Source organism: Chondrus crispus, genomic scaffold, assembly GCF_000350225.1.
Source record: "Chondrus crispus Stackhouse genomic scaffold, scaffold_22, whole genome shotgun sequence".
Lineage (NCBI taxonomy): Eukaryota > Rhodophyta > Florideophyceae > Gigartinales > Gigartinaceae > Chondrus > Chondrus crispus.
Window position 1 is genome coordinate 129,483 of NW_005179111.1, and position 15,022 is coordinate 144,504.

Sequence of the window (15,022 nt, forward strand, 5' to 3'; positions counted from 1 at the left end):
AAAGCGGCTGCCACAGCTTCAAATGTTGCCGCTACTCCTCCGCCGCCGAAGCGATCGGCAGCCGAGTCTGGCAAGCCGCCGGCTCGTCCAAAGTCAGGTGATCGGCGTGAACACAGGCGATTTGGCATGCGAAGAGGGGCTGAGCCGTCCCCGGAAGAAACTCAACGTAGGGCTGCCCTTTCGAGTAAGAGTTTTAGGAATAGGATTACAGGTAAGGGCGATCTTTTCGTGAAAGGGCCTGACCTGCCTGAAGAAGTCAAGGAACTGCCCGACGTAGGCAAGGAGAGGACTGAGATAGCAAAGAAGAAATTAGAGAGGGAGGAAGGCCTTTCCAAGAAGGAACTTCGGAAGAGTAAGAAAGCTAGAGAGAAGGCCGAGAGAAAAGCCAGTAGGGGCTCGGGTCGTTTTTCGAAGAGAACCAACTCCAAACTTGCAGGCAGCGTCTCGGACATCAGCGATGGAAAAGAAGAAGAGGAGGATGAGGGAGAAACCATGGTGACACAACTGGAGCCGGAGCCAGAACCGATTGCTGAAATGGATATATTGAGAACGGCACGCATTTCGAAGACGGCCGTTGCAATGGATCTTATTTACAAGTACCCCGAGGTGAAGCTAACCCCATATGGTAGTGGCTGGGCCATGGATTCGTTCGCGCTAATTCATAATGCGATCAAAGCCGAGATACGTGATTTGTTTGAGATTGGGAATGTGATGCAGCGGCGCAAGTTGCTGCTCACAATGGAACATATTGAGGTGTTTTACGAGTGGTGGGCAGATTTCAAAGAGTTCACGTTGGAAGCGCTGTCGATTGAGGAAGATGTATTCTACACCTGGGTTGCTTCGAAAGACTATTTACGAGGAGCCTTCAAAAAAACCGAACGGATGCGCGTGAATGGGGCGACGCGTAACTTGGTGACAAACATCTCGGATTATCGCGACAAGTTTCTGCCGTATTTGCCAGTGGGAGAGAGACTAGATGGGCTTTTGGTGCAGTTCAACGAATTCAAGACACTGCTCGAGCACTACGACGCCATTGCAGCGTCGTTACCAGCTTACATCGAGACGCTGTTCAAGCAAAAAGAGAGGGACGCCACGGTGAAAGAGTTGGTAGCCGAATTCCGTCGAAGAGATGGGTACAATCGAAACTTGGTATTACTGGTGCGCTGGATGCCTGATCGGAACATGAGGCGGTGGGCTCTTTCGCACCTGAAGCCAAAGGACCTGATTCACTTCAAAGGCTGGCGCCGTGTAATCCAGGAAGAGCACTGTCGTTTGGCGCTATCGTTCGAAAACATCGTGATGGGGCCCGCAGAGGAGGATATGGGAGCTCCAGTGATTGGGGCGGCTATGGCCATCAACGAGGAAATGAGGGAACATATCAACAAAAACCGAGTCTCAGTTAGGTCGCTTCCTAATGCTGGGGTGAGCAGCTAGGCTGTCGAAGGCTGTGGAAGGCCGTTTCCGTATGCTTTTCTAGAGTATCGTCTTCTACGCTTGTAGCGAGGAAGGAATGTTTCACACCACGAGATATTGTAGTAGACTAAAAGCCTCTCACAAGGATAGAATGAGGTACTGTATTTCTGTAATTGGTTGGTCCGGATGAGTGCGAGAAAATTGAAAAAGTACCAGTCTTGTTGCATTCAGGTGCACCCTCGAATATTGAGCTCTGGAGGACCGTATCTGGCACCAACGACAAGAAAAGCAATTAAGTTTTAAAAGTGAAGGCCTGAAGTCCCGTTCTATGATATTTTACCGCATAGTCAATGCATGCGTGTGGTGCTCATACCTTCGCGCCACGGTCATGAGGCGTATGCAAGGTACATCAATGTTCCCAACAAATCGGCTCACGATCCTGTTCCTCTTTGTATATCACCAGTTGCGCAAGGGTTGCACTGACAGCAGAAGAGAGCCCGCGTATGTAAAGAGCCCTGCTTCTCCACTCGTGTCCCGAATGAGTACCCTTCGAAATTGCGACTTTTTTGATTCTAGAGGCGGATCGGTTTCCACGGGGCAACGAGTCTGTTGCTACACGACAGCTTTTCTTCCTGTGCCATCATGTCCTAGTGCTCGACAACAAAGCATGGCTCCGTGCCGCGCACCACCCTCGACAGTCTTCTGTCGAGGTTGCAGTGCTGTGCCGCTGGCACGGCACAATGACTGCATCAATACGCACCGCACACCCTAGGCAGTAACTGCTGCTGAAGCTGAACAATATTATTTACTCAACAGTACTGCACTATATATATCTTCGACGACGACACATGGCCGTTGTTTTCTTCTCTGGCCATTTCACGCGATGCCGCTTTGATCCCGAAATTGGTCTCGTTCAAGGTCATGCCGTGGCCTGTTATTCATAAGTACGTATTTCAAATACTAAGGGAAGGGATTTCGAAGCAATAACCTCGGAGTATTTATGCAGCGGTTTACATTGTTTCGAACGTCGGTAATTTGTTATCGTGCCTCTCGAGGAACTTCTTGGGGGTCGATTGGCACTTGCGCAAGAAGAGCAACGATTCCAAGTTCTATGTTATTCATGAAGACCGGCACAATCATGCGAATACATGCTCCTGACTGTATAAGATTTTTGTCAGCTTCGCTACTGATGTTTTCGTAACGACTGCCTCGAAATAGTGTGAAAACGTACGGTGGATATACTACAGTGCGAGATGGTGACCAATTACGCTACGGCGAACAAAGCTGATGGTCGGCAAGATGAACCTGTGGCTGATATCGCTATATTTCAACCCCTTACGTATACTAGAGGCCAAAACTAGTCATACTGTATTGCATGCACAGTTAGATATCGAAAGCATAATGGGCGACTCCTGAAATTCTAAAATCGCAAATTGTGTTGACCAAATCGGGATTTTGTGACACACAAACGGCGCGTTGTGCACACACAACGCGCCGTTTTCTCGGACGGGCGACCCCATGCTAGGTTAAATGTGTATCGCACAAATGTCAAAATGTGCGCGCGTACAATCCAAATTTACTGTACACAGAGAAAGTGTCGGCCGCCGCCCGACCGACGAGACTCGACATCTACATCCTACCGAGCATGGCTCTGAATGAGAAGTAGCAATAGAATAGCCATTTGGTCATTCATGGTTCTGACGGTGGCTGCTCGGTGAAAACACCATCATGATTGAGCTTAGCTCACAGCACACACTGTAGATAGAGCTCCGACGGCTTCATTGCCGGCGTCCGGTGCCGTGCTCGTCGTTAGGAACGACCCTGACACACCGTGCTCGTCGTTAGGAACGAGTTCAAAGCATGCGTACAGTAGGGGGACGCACATTATGTGCGCAAGCATTTCCGTGGTAAAACTCAGTTTTTGTTCACAAAAAAGAAAAATATGACTCTGACACAAAAAATAATTTCCGGAGGCGCCCAATATGCTTCAGCATATTATGAGAGCGAAATGTAGACCCACTGTATCCATGTGCATGATTCTACGATATCCTCACGTATCCATATTTTAACTAAACGCTTTCCATGGCACTCAGCACATCAATCGTGTTTGCGCATATGCAAAAGGGATTGCGTGTCCTTTTTTCTTTACTATACTTTCTCTGCTGGCAAGAAGCGCGATGCCGTCCCCATGTGACTGACATACAGTATTATTCTTTTCATATATGAGTTTGACCCTCACGACGAGTTGGGGTTGTGCCCTTGTTAGTCGAGCGAATTGCACGGACCCAACGTCCCTATGCTTACAAACATCAGTCAGATAATGAAGCTTTTCTTGCACACTTTCTTCCGCGCCTGTCCTAGTCAAAATATCTTCATGTCAGGCATTGCTTTTCGCGGTGCGATACACGCGCGGTTGTACGCGGTAATCCTTTTGACTCCTCTTTCTGCATTTGGGTGATTTCCCAGATCGCGTGTGCCGGACACGACGAGACAATAGAGATCTCCTTGCCTGTATCTCCCTATTTCAAGTCTGAAATCATACTTGCACGGCAAATAAAACCCTTAGCAACAGCAGAAATGCCGGTAGTGTGAGTCAGCCTACCAGCGTAACAAAACCTAGATCAGGGCAACACATCTCTACCATTGGAATCGCCACGGCCTCAACTGTTCGAAGTAAAGAGATGTTGCTTAGTCCCCCCTATAGCCGAAGTGACGGAATGACATTGACCTCGTTTCTTTTGTGCACTGGTTTACGTCTCTGTAAGAATATGTTTTCTATATTCTGTTGCCGACCAAAAGTAGTTCTGTGGTTACGTTTTTGGGAAGCGAGTAACACGGCAAAAATTCTGTTTAGAAACCTACACATCTTGCGAGAGCGTGCCCGTCACTCAATTCGCACCTGCTAAGAACGGACAACGTTGGTCGATATGCTGTTGGTTCAACCATGTGTCTCACTAGAGCCCCACGCTCCAAAAAATTCATCTCATGACATCTTGGAGCGTGCCTGTGAGACCATGAAGAAGAAATATGAAGGTGGTCATGAGGTTGTAAGCCTATACAAAAATCGCTGCTATGCTGTAAAAGGTCATTCAGTCCCTACTGTACGTCTGCTTTGAGGCACGAATTTGTCTGGCAATGGAGAAGACAATATGATTTCTGCGATTAAAAAAAGACACATTTTATAAAAATCAAGGGCATACATGATCGACCGCATCATGGCACTCGATATTCCTACAGTACACAGTTAGAGAATCTGTGAAGAATCGGATCTCCCGCTACTGCGAAGATCTTTTCTCGCTACTGCGCGGTTTTCAGTGGATGGACAGGTCACCAACAATCTATTCCTCTCCCAACTAGTTTGCATCCAAACTCTGCATTCGCACTACTGGTGATGGAGAACGTCTCAGAAAACAAATCGCTCCCCGTCTCCATCCTAACCTGGCAAGAGTACAGGCAATTTTCATTCGAAACCCTCGGTGAATCTAGAACCCTCAACAGTGCCATGCGTCGAGAACACTTGCCGAAGCAAAGTTCTAGTTACGCTTGTTGGGAGACTTCCCTTCATGTATGTTCTCAATGTGGCGCTGTTCCGCACATGTGCCAAGCAAGTATGGAAAATACAGCTCACGAAAGTTAGAAGCCTGACATAGTCTGAGCCTGGTTCGGGTCTTACCCGTTTGTGCTAGTAAGGAACATACCTTGACATAAAAGTTCCGTGTGAACTTTGCACCGCAAATATAGCATGTATGTGGCTTCGCTCCAGAATGTGTAATCATGTGCTGTGATTCAGAACCATTGTAAATTCAAAGCGGAAAGAAGTGTTAGAACGTAATCAGCTCCGGGCCGGTTGCAGTTTATGAACCGGGAGTATCGATATCAGAGGGATGGACAGCTTACCTTTGTCAAGTCTGAAATATCGATAAAGCGCGGAGAAAGATACCCAGAATGAATGTCAACGTTAGGAAGGAGAATCGGTCTGGAAGCGAGACAAAGGTCAGCAGGGCACATACCTCCTCTGTATCCAAACGATTTGTCACATAGGTTGCACGGGAAAGGACGGATTCCTTTGTGCGACACGTTTTCGTGTGTAGTTCTTTTCGACGGAGAACTGAACGCCTTCCCGCAGCTTGCACAAGGATACTGCGCGCCTCTCGCATTGACATTCTTGGCACGTGCGTGAAAGACAGCGGAGTGTCGGTCGAATAGCTTTTGAGACTCAAACGTCCTGTTGCAATCCTCGCAAGCGAGGGCCACACTTCCGCCACTTGCACTGCCGATGCGTACAGCCTTCGGACCTTCTCTGGATGAGGAGGATGGCTTCGGGCTGGTGTTCGACTTCGGGTTCTTGCCATGCAGCCCTCGATGAGAACTCCCTACACTTGTACCGGTTGATTCATGGTTAGAGCGGTTGGTAGACGACCCGCGACTCGAACTTTCACGTTTCCTCGCACTCTTAGGCTCTAAACCATGAACGAGATGTGACAGATCCATTGATCAACGAAACAGGGGCACAGTAGAATTCGGAAGTCTGCGCAGGTCAGTCAGCGTACGGTTGGCATACCCACAAATCGATGGTGAATAATTCGTGAACTGGTTATATGCAGGGTAAAGACAGAACAGACGACTTAATAGCGGATGAGAAGAGAGAGGAGGATCTGCCACTGGCCGGTATTCCGTGAGATGGGGCTCACTGGTCCAAGAAAGTAGGTACTACACTGACGCTGCTCCTTCGTTTCTGAGGCTTGCGAGCGCGCCACTGCCGTAGACCGCGTGTGCCTCGCTCGTGAGACCAAACAGAATACGACATTGTCCAGGCAAGAGGAGCGCTGGAAGTTCGTTCGCTTCTGCAGTGTTGCGAATTGTGTGGGAAGAGCCGGATTGTCATATGTCTGTGAAATGCTATCATCAAGCCGCCGCCGTGCGGCTCCGAAATATCGATAGGCCCACAAAGGCGCAGGCATATGCCTTTCTCAATACCCTCACTACGTAAAGCCGTCATACGGTGGGGAAAGGAGTGAACTCTGCCAATCAGAGAGTTAGAGTGTGAGGGACTTGCCACTTCCACGGCCCGGCAATGACCCAAGAGACGCAACAAGAGCTGCTTGGATTGCTGCTCCTAGATTGGAAGGATACGATTCAGTGATAGATGTTACATGCAATGGAAGTAAGTTATACCAAGTACCGCACACTTACCCTAGTGGGTGGCGTGTCGTCATGCAAATGTAAGAAGAGCACGTGAGTCGGTGCCGTCTATTGTGCAATAGCTGTTGTGGACAACTGGACATCCAGTCGATTCGCGGTTACCAGTGCCTTGACGTCATTTGACCTCATGTGAGGCTTCAAAATTTTCTCATGATCTAGCGGAGCGTTTTGCTTTATTTTTATTTTTATTGAAGCCAAGAACATTTCGGAGCATGCTGATGTACCATGTACTTCTTCGTGGGTCTTCATCACTTTGTCGCGAAGAAGGTCCAACTACCAAATGCTAACAGTGATCATACCTTTTCTTGAGCTAAGTTAATAAAAAGATCTTTCCTAGCTTCTGTGAGTAGGACTTAATGCAACCATAGTAGACGAAAGAGGTCCAAAAATCGTCATTATTTACAATAAAATAGAAAGTGTAGAAGAAAGAGCTAAAAGGAAGAGAAATTTGTAGTTTTTTTCGGGTTATGATGGCTTTTGACGGATAGACAGTGCAGCTGTAATCAAAGCGCGCGTCGGAGCGGCATAGTATTATGATTCCGCCTCTCACGATCTCGCCATGCTTTGCTCAGCGGCGAAGTTTCAGCAGGACGGAACGCGAGGGAGTTTGGCAGCGTGTCCAATCCTGAATGTGATGAAATGGAGCCTTTGCTTCAGAAGTTGCAGATAGAGGACGGATGCTGCAGCAAGTCGGATGCAGAGGTTTGGTGACAACCAATAAATTGTTTGATTAAATGTGATGACGAACTTTGAAAGCGACATTGACATTTTTCGAAACGTACAGCTCCGCTTCCGACTTTCGTCTACCCTTGGAAATACTGTACCATCGCTGCGCAACATCAACGCTCTTACAGTACGTATTGCCTCGTGTGGTATGATATAGTACAGGGGACCGTACCCATTAGTGCCACCCCGTGTGAAACCCCCAAAACCTGCACTATTTAGAGACGGCATTAATAAGTGACGTTACATCTACTGTATCTGCATGCACTCGGTAATTTACGTCTGCCCGCTCCGTGTTGGTTCTCTGTTGTGTTTCGCAGTGAGAAACGCGCGCCTTTGCGACTTTAGATGCGATAGAGCGTCTGCAGCCTGGCACTCAGTCGCCAAAAGTTCCTGCTCTCCAAGCAATTCCGCGATCTCGACGACATAGGGTACAGTCCTTCTCTCTATTGTATCTTCTTCGCTCTCATCTTCATCACATGATTGCATTTCTGGTGGATTGTGCACTACCCAAACCGTCTCCAAAACATCCATGGCGTCATTAACAGACGCTTCCACTACACCTTGACATCGTTGAGAAATTCGAGGAGGTTCAGTTCGACATGGGGGACTACTACTTACTGACGAGTCTTCATTTGGAGTGCTTTGAGCTTCTCGCTTGCTGTGCGGAGCAATGCTGGAGCAGTTGCTTTGATTTTGCGTACAGTCCGCGCTGCAATGCCGAACTGCCACACAACTGCTGGTGTACGGTGTCCATTGTCGAGCAGATCTGCGATTTCGAGCTTCTGCGATATGGTCAGGCGCTTGCGCGTCGCTTTGTCTTTTCCGGAACGGGAATCATGACAAGTACAAGCTAAGATATGTGAACGGTGTTCGGTGGCATGTTTGACACGTACGGACGGCAGCATAACAGCCGGAACCGTATGACACGTGGCACTTTTTGTGTTCGTGGGTCTGGGTCTACACTATTTGGAGGGAGGCACAGATAAAAGCAGCACTAATGGGTAGGGCCACTGTACGCATATCCAAATGAGGAGAGAGTACGCTGTTCTTCCGCGGGCTGACCATCCTCGTCCTTTCCGTGCATGTATATTTCTGCCATGCAAACAATAATTCTCTCTATGCATTTGTGTTACTTGCCTCATGCGAGATGGCGATGTTACAAGCCAAACCGCCCATTAATGCTTCATACACTGATTCCTCGAAGGTCTTGTCTCACCGTTGCGGGTCGGAAGAGGGGGAAAGCCGACATTTCTTTTGCCGCTTCTCGCCAGCGGGACTCGAGAAATATAACGCGGTGAACTCTTTCTGTTTCAAACCGAAAAAACGGTCTTTGACGTTGCCCTGGGGGTGTGCCCTCCTCCTATCACAGATCGTGTAAGTACTGCTGCTCAAATTCTCTTCATGGTCATGCACGAACCCTGTGTACGTGCGCCATCCTAATTTTAGGACTCGCGAGCCATTTTTGCAGACATCATTTTCTATACAGCTACTGCCAATCCTTGTGTTTAAAAAAACATCTTGAGGACGTCCAGCATGAATGTGATGAGGACTATATTTGTGCCATATACCACGATACGATTGCGTCAAATACTGTATACGAAGAACGAAATGCTTCACTGGTGAGAGGCTACATAGCAGTGTTTCTTTGATATTGTCGTACATGTAAGTGATGGAGACCAAATGGTATCGAAGAAACAGATTTCATGAGTAAACGTGCAAAACCCACTACCTTGGAAAGATAGAATTGTGCAAATGCGAGAAACTCGTTTCTTTACTAGTACACATTGCTTTATAAATGCAATTAAAAAGAATTAGATAATGCCATAGATGTTAAAGTTGAAGTGGTGTGTTACAGAGCAGTGCATGTGAAATTCGTCTAGTTGGTTTGTTTACGAAGGAGCGGAGCCGTCCGTCTAACTATCAAATATAGCAATGTCCTATTTACCGTCGCAGAAGCGTATGCGCCCAGTTTCAAGAATTCGTTCGGACGGGACAGAGAGACCTCGAAATATGTATTTTTTCAAGCAATTAGTAGAGTGTGCTTTAGAATACTGTTCACATATTTTTTAGACACCAGTGGGGCACTGCCCCAAGGGACCCACCAAGAGAGGTATTATGTCATGTTCAGGCTTTTTTCGGAGTATGGCACTTCCAGCTTTTACACACTAGTGTTAGGGGGAGGCGGGTATGTATGACTGCTGCAAGAACGTGTCGTTTGAACAAAGAGCATTAATTTAGCAAGGGAATTTCGTACTCTTAGGATGTGGGTTTCCTCTAAACCTCGACATCATTCAGATTAAAGTCTAGGCCATGGAACTCCAATGCGCTTTGGTCAGGTATTCTCGGAAGCAGCACGACAGTAGATCACACTCGTGTTGCACCCTTGGAGCTTCATGAGCGAAGGCAAGTCTGTTTCCTTGAACGTACAACCGTTTTGTTATTGTTTCAAGAGTCTCGAGTAGCTTTCAGTGCTGCATAAACTTCGTTTTTTGGTATGTAAAGTCTTTAATCGGCGCCAGTCTATCCAGACAGTCCGATTGGATATGATCTAGACATACTTCTGTACAGTAGTATGAAGAGGAAAACTCACGCAGGTAAAAATCTGGGGGACTCGTGAGTGATACAATCAAAGAAAGGGGCCTTTGGGCACATGTATAGTTTGCACGTGCTGTAGGTAATGAATCCGAGCATGACTCGAAAATAAACCGTCTCATATTTCTGAGAAACTGAGATTGCTTTTAAAGGAAACCCTGATTAATCTGGATTTCTCCAATGAAGCGCCTCGCAATTACGGCTCCAAATGCAATGAAAAGAATCATTGTCTTGCAAATGCTTCAATCACCTCAGTATGTAAACACTTCTGTCGAGACGGAAACTTTTCGGGTTGCTATGGTTGTTCTTCATAAACGTCATAGCGCACAGGACAGGAGCGATAAGAAGCCTTTACAGTTTACATCAAAGTCAAAATCGGGATGCCTCAGCAAAGCACGCAGGTGTGGAATATGATCCTAGCTTTGCATAAAGGTGCGGGTTTTCAATCCGGTGGTCTATACTAAGAGACAAGGACGTCCTAGAAAAAGAACTTTCAGTTTCATGGAATTTTTTGATACAGGTGCTCCTTGAAATAGAAGATTTCACAAGGACACTGACTGACCGGTCTAATTCTTTTCGTTCCAGCAACAGGAGGACGCATCACTCTCAAGCCCTTGGCACAGTGATGCTTGCACTTGCACTGGCTGTGAAAATATCCGCACTTATTCCTCAACTACCTGCGAGGAATAAATGGTGGCCGGATACTCACAATTTGAAACTAGAGATTTGGAAACAATAGGACATACATCTGCGTTGAAGTCCTCCATCTAATCCGCCCTGAAAGTCATTTACCCGCTGTACAGCTGGATGATAGCAAACTTATTTTTGTTTGGAAAACGAAACTTAGCACTCCGAAGCAGCTTGTCTAAATCACACTATCTTGGATGCACGATATTTAGGTCCTTCGTCCATGAAAGCCAGGAGTAAAATGCAAGGCTTTGAACGCGTGTTGTAGTGTAAGGATTACCTCGACAGAGGGCTTTCGGACCTTGCTAGTATGTCATGTCGATTCATAAAGAATGAAAAGCGATCATGCCAACAAGTAGAATGTGAAACTAGATCTCGCTGCCTCCTGCAAAGAGTCTATTCGTTCTTCAGGAAATATGTCTAGTGTCTATCCGATCAAGCGTTACCATAACATAAAAATCTGCGAATTGTATTTCATTTCAACTATGATGGCCACGGTTTCAATTTTTCTTTGGTAGATGGACTCGTTGTAACTTTTTTTCTGAAGTTAGGACCGAATAGAAAGCCCTCAACGCAATGCTTCTGTGCTACTGGCATGAAATTAGCTTTAAGAAAAATGTTAACTGTAAGCTGAATTTTTCTTTTGAACACCTTTATATGCATCAACGAGTTGGATTTCACTAGAATCGACGAGCAAATGCTTTACCTGTGATGATAGCCTTCTGGCTTCGAAAAACAGAAGTGAAATCGCGAGTTAGTTTGTCTAGAAAAAAAAAAAAAAGTTTTGTCGGCATGAGGACTAACAGCCCGATAGGCATTAGAATCTACGCGATAGTGTATGGCATTTCTCTTCTCCCGACGCGAGTCGTTTTCGTTAAGTGTATTACGTTTCAACAAGCGAGCATGACATGCTGTTATCAAACCTCAAAACAAAACAAAACGATAACCAAACTTTTCGGCCATTAAAACAAGTCTTGCAGTGTAAGCTCACTAATGAAATCCCCCTGAGTTTGCGAAAAACGTCCACTGTATACAGATTCGGCTCAGGTCTTGCCGAACAGAAACGGATAAGAAAATCTAAATTTGCACACGTGTGTGAAAAGAACAGGCAGTTCTGTACTTCAAAGCAGTATTGCACTGTAAGTATAGTTTCAGTATGGCACGAAAGCACGTGCCTGAGGCGTGCCGAGGGTCGTTTCCTGCTCAGAGACAAGGGGCAGGCTCTCATGATGAGTCTATCTTATCGAGCAACTGGCTGTCTCCACCGCCGGGCATCGAAAAAGTTTGGGAAGCAAACGAAAGAGATGGGCAATGGGATCCTTTGAGAAAAAATAAAGAAAAAACAACTCTACTTTTCGAAGAGCATTCCGAAGCAATTAGAAGCCACTGGAACGGACAAAAGCAGGCATACTCCGATGACGCCGAGTGAAAAGCATATTCTTCGAATCACATCGTCGGGCACCATTCGAGCGTTTGTGGGATATGGAGATCGCATCTTGTCGGACTCCACAGTCGGACGCGTCCAAATTGTAGCGACCGGCAAGACCATCAGTAAGGCCATTTCTGTAGCCGAGATTCTGAAACGGAAACATGAAACCCTACATCAGATGACAGACCTAACATCCGAGTCTACTACTGAGGCGGCTGGGAACGCTGTCTCCCGGATCGTAATTACGCTGTCCGTTTCTGAACGCCATGTCGATGTCAATCACCGTAGTTACGTTGCACCCGAAGACATGTAAGCAGCATCAGGGTGACTTTTTGGCAACCGACAAACTATTTGGGCCCGCGTATCGCGGAACGACAAGGGTTCAAAGTGCTTCTGAGACAGAACTGCGACTATCAATAGAGAATGCTGAGCGCATTTATTATGAGCCACATGCCACGCTTTGGTGAAGATATGCATCCTGTAGCAGCCATTTCTGTTGCTGAGCGTTCAGTGGAAGACAATTCGACAGTTTGTTGTTGAGATAGACGTCGACAAGAGAAGCATTTACGCATCCAGGAATTCCGATACTTGAGGACAGCAACGGGGAACAGCTTTGTCGTTGGACTGAAGCTGCAAACCCACCCACACAACGGAAAGAACACACACATCAAGTGCACTGAAGTAGTGATCATGGCATATCTGTTTTGGCACAGGTAAGACTGTTCGGTCCATTTAGAGATCACGACATTTGGAGGGATGGCCGTGAAATGGACTCGTGCAGCATAGTTTGCCCCCTTTACTGTGATGTTCTTCCGTATGCATCTCGTTGTACATCTTCATGCACGGACGAAGAGTGTTGGTAAATTCATTTGCAGATTTCGTATCCAACTAACTCGAAGACTGACCCAAAAGATACTGTGGAAATGGGGGTCGACCTCGCATTGTATGAGCCTGCTTCACAACAGTTTTGTATGCCCGCCTGTACTATGACAACCATGGAAGAACGAATAAGTGTGGGCAAAGCGTGTGGCCCATGGTATATATTGCAGACCAGGCAGGGTGTGGTCAGGTGTTGGGATCGGGTTTGGTTCATGTTGCTACCATGCTACCGTACATCAAGTGCAGCGGAGGGTAGTAATGCAACTCGGCGATATGACGACTTTTTCAATCGCCTCAAGCATCGCTTTGAACCAACTTGGCATCTAAGTTCAGGATGCCTGTAGTTGGTCCTAGCACCGACTGTAAAAGAAACTGCGTGTCAGGGATATGCTATAGTCCTGACAACTAGCACGCAAATTGGGCGATGGGGTCAGAAAATAGGTATCAATCTGTTGGACGGAGTTCTTACAAGTACGGCGTTTTCATTTTAGCCTTAGCTTATCGAGTCATTTGCTAGTTAGGCAAGTACGGTAAGCAGTAGTTGTGCCACCAGCACGCACAAGCTCTCATCGCCAAATTAGTGTCTATGTTATGTGAGCATCAAAACTCTGCATATGGCCTCGATTCCAAAAGAGTGAGGTTCAAAATCCAACCAGGTTAGTTCCAGCGCGGCATCCACTGCCTCCTCGTAATCGCGTCGCCGTCGATAGGCCAAGCATAAACCCATGGAGCCCAAAACACAAACGCTGCGACCAAGGTAGCGATAATAACGACCGTAAGCGATACACGCACTCGCCTTGGCAGCGCATCGATGAGCAACGCCGCGAGCAGCTGACCGTACATCAGCGCGGGCAAGTAATGATACAAGAACGAGCACCTCTCCACGAACATGTATGGCACAAGGTTCAAAACATAGCCCGCTAGCAAAAAGCAACCCACGCTCACCACCCTGTGCATGCTATGCTTCTCCGAGATGCGGTTCCTGTAACGCAGGACGCACGGCAGCAAGAGTGCAAACAGTGCGACGGCCGCCGCTACCCAAAGGGCACTGGCGGGGTTCTGCAGCAAGTAGATGACGCGCACGACGGGACGGTCCTCCGTGTATCCCTCGGCCTTATCGACGTAATAGTATATGCCGCGCATATTCAGCGGCCACTCGTACCACTTGCTCTCCCATCGATGCCTCGTCTTGATGCCGCGGTTGGTCTTGAACTGGCGCACATGCAACTCGAGCAACTTTTCGCTAAACGTGACGTTGTGGCTAGGGTCGTACGGGAGCGACGCGTTGCCGGTGAGCGTGGTGCGGAAGCGGTCGCTCATGCGCGTGGCCGTGGGCGACGAGCGGGTCGACAGACGCAGATGCAGCCACCACGGAAGGGCGTAGCACCCCAGGGCCAGCGCGGCCGCGAGCGCGCAGTGCGACAGCGGGGTGGGCTCGCGCGGGAAGCACAGGCCAAACAGACACACGACGGCGACGAGGAAGGGGGTGACGGCCGCGGTCCACTTGACCGAGAGCGCGGCGGCGGCGAACACGGCGGTGAGTGCGAGATAGCGAAAGTAGGCGGGCGGGGGTGTCCGCTTCTTCCACACGGTCGGGGCATGGGACAGGCGCCAGAGGCGCAGGGCGCAGAGCAAAGTGAGCTGAATGTAGCACATGAGCTGGGAGTCGACGAGGATGAGGCGGCTCTCGGTGAGCAGCAGTAGATCGAGCAGCTGGAAGGCGGCTGCGAGGGTGGCGGAGATGGGGGCCATGCCGAGGGCGCGGGCGATGAGGAACATGAGCGGGACACAGGCGGCGCCGAATAGCGCGGCGACGAGGCGCGGGGCGAGGTAGGCGTGCGTCGGGTAGGGCGTGGCGATCGGGAAGTCCAGGACGTCCGAAGGGAAGCCAGCTAGATAGGCGGAGAGGGCGAGAGTGAGCTTGCCGAGCCATGGGTGGATGTCGAAGACGAAGAGACGGTTGAGATGGTGGGCGATGAAGGAGGCGAAGTGCAGCTCATCAAAGACAACTGCGCGCGGCAGGTGCAGGCGGTACATACGCGTCAGGAGGGAGAGCAAGGTGAGGACGAGGAGCGGGTAGTTGCGCGGAGTGGA

The 15,022-nt window shown here is 48.4% G+C and overlaps 7 protein-coding genes; 4 read left to right on the forward strand and 3 right to left on the reverse strand.

The window, feature by feature from the left end:
* Positions 1-126: 126 nt before the first annotated feature.
* Positions 127-1,701, forward strand: CHC_T00004216001 (hypothetical protein). XM_005715866.1 is given in 2 exon segments: positions 127-1,434; positions 1,435-1,701. 1 exon segment carries the CDS (start codon positions 127-129, stop codon positions 1,432-1,434), a length of 1,308 nt encoding a protein of 435 aa, XP_005715923.1. The 3' UTR covers positions 1,435-1,701.
* A 965-nt stretch (positions 1,702-2,666) lies between these two features.
* Positions 2,667-2,774, forward strand: CHC_T00004217001 (hypothetical protein). The gene has a single exon (XM_005715867.1). The coding sequence runs from the start codon at positions 2,667-2,669 to the stop codon at positions 2,772-2,774; it is 108 nt and encodes a 35-aa protein (XP_005715924.1).
* CHC_T00004218001 (hypothetical protein) lies at positions 2,775-2,933 on the reverse strand. The gene has a single exon (XM_005715868.1). The coding sequence runs from the start codon at positions 2,931-2,933 to the stop codon at positions 2,775-2,777; it is 159 nt and encodes a 52-aa protein (XP_005715925.1).
* Positions 2,934-4,804: 1,871 nt separating this feature from the next.
* Positions 4,805-5,050, forward strand: CHC_T00004219001 (hypothetical protein). Its single transcript, XM_005715869.1, has one exon. It carries the CDS (start codon positions 4,805-4,807, stop codon positions 5,048-5,050), a length of 246 nt encoding a protein of 81 aa, XP_005715926.1.
* Positions 5,051-12,321: 7,271 nt separating this feature from the next.
* Positions 12,322-12,516, forward strand: CHC_T00004220001 (hypothetical protein). Its single transcript, XM_005715870.1, has one exon. It carries the CDS (start codon positions 12,322-12,324, stop codon positions 12,514-12,516), a length of 195 nt encoding a protein of 64 aa, XP_005715927.1.
* A 97-nt stretch (positions 12,517-12,613) lies between these two features.
* Positions 12,614-12,781, reverse strand: CHC_T00004221001 (hypothetical protein). Its single transcript, XM_005715871.1, has one exon. It carries the CDS (start codon positions 12,779-12,781, stop codon positions 12,614-12,616), a length of 168 nt encoding a protein of 55 aa, XP_005715928.1.
* An 804-nt stretch (positions 12,782-13,585) lies between these two features.
* Positions 13,586-14,965, reverse strand: CHC_T00008283001 (Dolichyl-phosphate-mannose--protein mannosyltransferase, family GT39). Its single transcript, XM_005715872.1, has one exon. The coding sequence runs from the start codon at positions 14,963-14,965 to the stop codon at positions 13,586-13,588; it is 1,380 nt and encodes a 459-aa protein (XP_005715929.1).
* Between the last annotated feature and the right edge of the window lie 57 nt (positions 14,966-15,022).

What these genes read in the sequence shown, in the direction of transcription:
- CHC_T00004216001 (XM_005715866.1), top strand. Translation starts at nt 127, where the DNA reads ATGCGAAGAGGGGCTGAGCCGTCCCCGGAAGAAACTCAACGTAGGGCT.
- CHC_T00004217001 (XM_005715867.1), top strand. Translation starts at nt 2,667, where the DNA reads ATGGTGACCAATTACGCTACGGCGAACAAAGCTGATGGTCGGCAAGAT.
- CHC_T00004218001 (XM_005715868.1), bottom strand. Translation starts at nt 2,933, where the DNA reads ATGGGGTCGCCCGTCCGAGAAAACGGCGCGTTGTGTGTGCACAACGCG.
- CHC_T00004219001 (XM_005715869.1), top strand. Translation starts at nt 4,805, where the DNA reads ATGGAGAACGTCTCAGAAAACAAATCGCTCCCCGTCTCCATCCTAACC.
- CHC_T00004220001 (XM_005715870.1), top strand. Translation starts at nt 12,322, where the DNA reads ATGTCAATCACCGTAGTTACGTTGCACCCGAAGACATGTAAGCAGCAT.
- CHC_T00004221001 (XM_005715871.1), bottom strand. Translation starts at nt 12,781, where the DNA reads ATGGACCGAACAGTCTTACCTGTGCCAAAACAGATATGCCATGATCAC.
- CHC_T00008283001 (XM_005715872.1), bottom strand. Translation starts at nt 14,965, where the DNA reads ATGTACCGCCTGCACCTGCCGCGCGCAGTTGTCTTTGATGAGCTGCAC.